This window comes from Sinocyclocheilus rhinocerous, unplaced genomic scaffold (genome assembly GCF_001515625.1).
Source record: "Sinocyclocheilus rhinocerous isolate Xijiao unplaced genomic scaffold, SAMN03320098_v1.1 scaffold1682, whole genome shotgun sequence".
NCBI lineage: Eukaryota > Metazoa > Chordata > Actinopteri > Cypriniformes > Cyprinidae > Sinocyclocheilus > Sinocyclocheilus rhinocerous.
Window position 1 is genome coordinate 332623 of NW_015654052.1, and position 5000 is coordinate 337622.

The window sequence follows — 5000 nt, forward strand, 5'->3', positions numbered from 1 at the left end:
AATTAATTAATTAATTAATTAAACAAACAGACTTACTGGGTGAGCAGGGTAGGCTATGACAGCTGTCATATCATACCCTGCCATGCCCAGCTGATGCAAAGAATAGACTTTATATCTACACAGAAGAAAGCCCTGTCTAGACTCTGCCCCGGTATGAGTTGTGTCGAGCTATTCATTAGTCTGTTTGAAAAATATGAAATTGATAAAATGGATTATTTATCCGTACAACTGCATCAGTGGAGGACTATTATTCTGCTGCGTGATACTGCAGAAGAACTGATGATGGCACGGTTTGATCTTCTGCTGACCAATCAGCAGAAAGGGGCGTTTAATTCCCGCCCACATGTAGAAATTGAATATTCAAGCTGTTTATTTATTTTTCCACCCATGAACTAAAAATGAAAATTTAAGCTGAATTCTCGTTTTTCGTTTTTTGGAAAAAAAACAAAAAAACGAAAAAGGAGCCGTTTTCTCATTTTTCTACTTTCAATATTAAATCAAAAAACTAATGATCGAATGATACACGGATTCGTTTTCGTCTTAGCTTTAGTTTTCGTTTACGAAAATAACCTTGGTCCAAACGAGTCGTTCGTTGTAGTTTTTGAAAAATGATTTCTGTTAAATAAAATATCTCCTTTTGAATTGGACTTTGAGCTTTGTAACTTTGCAGATCTTTTTTATGTTCAAACAGCAACATTACAGACTAACTAAAGTTGAAAAAGTGAAAAAGCATAATAGGACACCTTTAATGAAACCCATCTTATTACATGGATTATTGAATTTCACCATCCCTGTTCCAAAACTTGGAAAAATATGCTTATTAGGGATAAATCGCATGCGATATTTAATGCATCATATATGAATCATATATGGTTTCATGCAGCTTGTCAGTGAACAATGGCTCTGTGTAGTAAATGCTGCTCCATGTGAAAGCACGCACGTGATGGAGATTTACCGCTGATTACATAACTGGCTTTACTGACAAGATGCGCATTAAATATCGCATGCGATTTATCGTGCAGCCCTAATGCTTATACATCACAATGAGCTAAAAGATTACAAAACTTTTTTGGACTTCAAAACTTCACAATGAAAAGCTAAATGAAAATGATGCATGCTCATGAGTCAAAAAGCATGTGCTGTACATATTATACCACAATTCTTCTGGCTTGAGTAAAGCCTGAAAATGATCAGACCTTGGCATCCAAAATCCATATTTTAATTTAAAACAATGATAAAGGACAAGCGCAATAAGCCTGTCCTCTCACTATATATGATCCCCCTGGAAGCTTTGGATGAAGATTGAGATGACACTTACTGTGGTGGCCTTCTCCAGATCAGCCTCTGAAGAGGTGGGGGAGAGGGGGCTGATGGGACTGAGCGAGGGAGAGCTCTCCGCACTGGAGATATATTCCGGATCAGGGACATACAGCACCTAAAGAGCAAGACACGCACAGAATTATTATATTCATATCATCTCACATACAAACAGCAAATGCCACAGCTTACAAAAAATACAAATAATAATAATATTCGTATAAAAAACAGAAGCGAAAAAATTACCATATATAATTCTGGGAAATATTTCAGTGATTCCCAGTTGCATATTTAAAATTTACATTGATAAATTCTACATGGTAAAAAAAAATTTAAAAATTATTTGACATAATATATCCTTTCAATTTTCAGGTAATATCTAGTTAATATAACTAAAAAAAAAATCAGTTCATTTCTTAAAGATAAAATCTCATAACTTCTGAACTTCCAAGATGTTTTAGTGGGAGAAAAATATTTCATAAATGGGCTGACTGACTGATAAATCTGTAGTTTTTGAAATAAATAAATAAATGAAATGAAATGAATTAAATTAAATTAAATAAAAAATTAAATAATATATTGGGATGATAAAGAAGTAAAGACTAAGCAGAATGACAAAACAGTCTCTATGCAAGATTTTCATTTGAGCAGAAAAACATAATTTGATTCTTACAAGTTTTAATTCTCAAAAAAGGAGAAACACTGACCTATGATAAAATATTGCTGTTATAAACACAATAGTTTAATATTATTTGTAATGGCTCATCAAAAAGTTTATGCAAAAGACTGGCTTGCTTTTTATAGCACCTACTTTGGCCTAAGCTTGGTTATATTTCTCTGCTTTCCTCACACCTCTTGTGTACTGTAGGAATAAAACAGCTCTAAATTAATTGCTCAAACACATATCAACACATAAAAAATACTGGAAAGCATAAACCAAGGTGTACAACGTGTTTGATGTCCAACAAAACAAAATGACAAATGAAAGCAAAGAGTGTGAACTGGAGCTATTTACTGAGCAAACAGAACTTATATTCTTCTACAAAAGCCACAGTTCTTTCCAGAGGACCTTTTCCTTGTTTTAATGGTCCCAGTTCTTACCCTGAGGATCACGATATCTCTGCTCATTAATGTTACAGTAAACTGTGGAGGCACCACGATGAATCTGCTACTTATGTAGGCATTTAAAATTTCAGAGGGGGCATGTTTTTCACCTTACCCTTTATTACACTAGACTCTGGGAAAAGCAATTGTTTGGAAGAGAGTTCAGCTGGACATAGCGACCATCTGCTCTGAAGATTAAAACACCATACAGTACCTTGCCAGCGACCACAGCGCGAGAGAAGAGTTTGTTGAGTTGGACGAGCTCATTGGGAGTTGTGTCAAACTTCAATGCGATGCTGTTGAGTGTGTCCCGGGACTCCACCTAGAGTTGAGGCACACAAAAGAAAAAAGTCAGATATTGTTTCGCTAGCTAAAAACAAAAAGTTCTAAAATGAAGACATCAGCTTTCAAGTAACAAGGCTGACAAAGCATCTGAATCTGTTGGAACAGCAAAACAAGGCCCTTGTGAAAACCAACCAATGCATTTTATGAGATGTTCACCTGTAACAGAATGCATCATCTAAAATTACGTAACCATATACAATACCGGAAAATGTTGCAGAGATTCACATTTGCACATTAAAATTGCTAAATTTACATGGTTAAAAATGGTTAAAACAATGGAAATGCAAATCTTTTTGACAACTTTTTCAATTTTGAAATGTCTAGTAATCTTAACACATTGACTTCTGACCTCCAAAGATGTTTCAGTGGGAGAAACACATTTTATAAATATGTCTTCACTGGCTGATAGATAAATAAAATAAAATAAAATAAAATGAAATAAAACTAAATAAAAACTAAATAATTTTTAATAGATAAAATCAAACACAATTATATTAAAATAAAAAAATAAAAATGACATTTTAAAAATCTAAATTGGAGTGATGAAGAAAAAATAAAGCAGAATGAAATAACCAATAGTCTCTGCATAGCAAAACATGGCCCTGAAAACCAACCAATATATTTTTACAGATGCCCACCTGTAACATAAAATGACAATTCCCTTTTGTCTCCTATACATAAATAAAAAAACTAGCAATATTAAAAAGAAAATATAGTGCTATTTTGTTTTCATAATTGCTACATTCATCCAGTGTTGCATAATATATAATCATATGTATCATATATAAAAGACACAATAAAAATCTAACTGTCAAGTCCAAACCCACGCTACAAAACAGTTTAAATACCCCTTTTGTGTGATTTTGTCCATTTAAACCTAAACTAAACAGTTTTTATATAATCTAGAACTCTCTAGGTGTTAAGTCAATATCTTTCAAACAGCACATGGTTTGATTGTGGCTGAAGCCATAGCGCTTACCTTCAGAAATAGCATTCAAGAATCTCTAAATCTCTAAATGTCAAGTTAAACATACAAAAGAGCACACAGAGCACAAATCGTAAAACAAAACACACACACACCAAAAACACCAACATAACCAAATAAAAACTAAAGCATCTTTATAACACCAAAAGAATGTTTGACACATGATTTGATGAAACATTATGGAAACATCTATAGAAATTGAACCATGAAAACTGCATTCAGTAAATGGAGTCATTATTTTGAGACACAAATTATAATTAAGCACTTTCAGATTGCATAACGCATACATGTGTTTACTGCAATGGTGACAATGAGGAATTCATCTTCTTGTGGCTTGTTGCAGTTGCAAGATGTGACATGCGTACATTTTGATAAATCCCCGGGTGGCAGGATCTCAGATCACCAGATCACTCTGTCACCTGACCCAAATCATTGATTCTCATTGGGTATCGCTTACAGTCCAACAGCCGTACATAAATAATTGAGGGTCATCTCACCGTCTGCATTCAATTTATCCTTCAGAGGGACCCTTCACTGAGTTTACTGTTCGGCCTCACACATGTCTGCATATTCTTATATAAATAAATATACACACACACACACTATGTAAGTTTGGAATAATTCGATTTTTTATGCTTTTGAAAGAAGTCTCACCAAAAACATGGTGCATATGTGCATACATATACATATATATATACACACATATATATACATACATATACATATACATATATACATATACATATACACACATATATATATATATATATATATACACACACACACACTCACACACAAAATACTGTGCAAAAGTCTTAGGCCATTTGTATTTTCACCAACAAAAAAATTTGTTTTAAGCCAGTTATTTCTATCTTCTGCTGTAGTGTATCAGTAGGAAATATCAGTTTACATTTCCAAACATTCCTTTTGACATTTATTGTAACAGTGAGATTTGTGTATGTCTGACAACAGTGCTCCACACAGAGATCTGATCTCACCATCATTAATTGATAAATAAAATCTATTTATGACATTATTTTTTGAAAGCATCCTCACTGTACAGCACTTTTACATAAGTGCCTAAAACTGTTCACAGTACTCTAGCTTTGTAGGTAGGTTTCTTGAAGCATCTTGGAGACGTTGCCACAGTTCTTCTGGATCTCAGTTTTTTTCGGTTTCTTCACGTAATCTCAGACAGACTGGATGATGGTGAGATCAGATCTCTGTGTGGAGCACTGGCTGTTGTCAG

At 33.8% G+C, this 5000-nt stretch overlaps 1 protein-coding gene across 7 annotated transcripts in view; it reads right to left on the reverse strand.

The window, feature by feature from the left end:
- Positions 1-5000, reverse strand: part of LOC107716581 (oxidation resistance protein 1-like) — a 56640-nt gene that overhangs the window by 25234 nt on the left and 26406 nt on the right. For all 7 annotated transcript variants that reach the window (XM_016523069.1, XM_016523064.1, XM_016523063.1 and 4 more), the window contains 2 exons: positions 2636-2743; positions 1319-1435 (listed from right to left, as the gene is read on the reverse strand). In XM_016523069.1, the coding sequence (XP_016378555.1) occupies positions 1319-1435; positions 2636-2743 (225 nt within the window). The remainder of the gene's footprint in view (positions 1-1318; positions 1436-2635; positions 2744-5000) is intronic.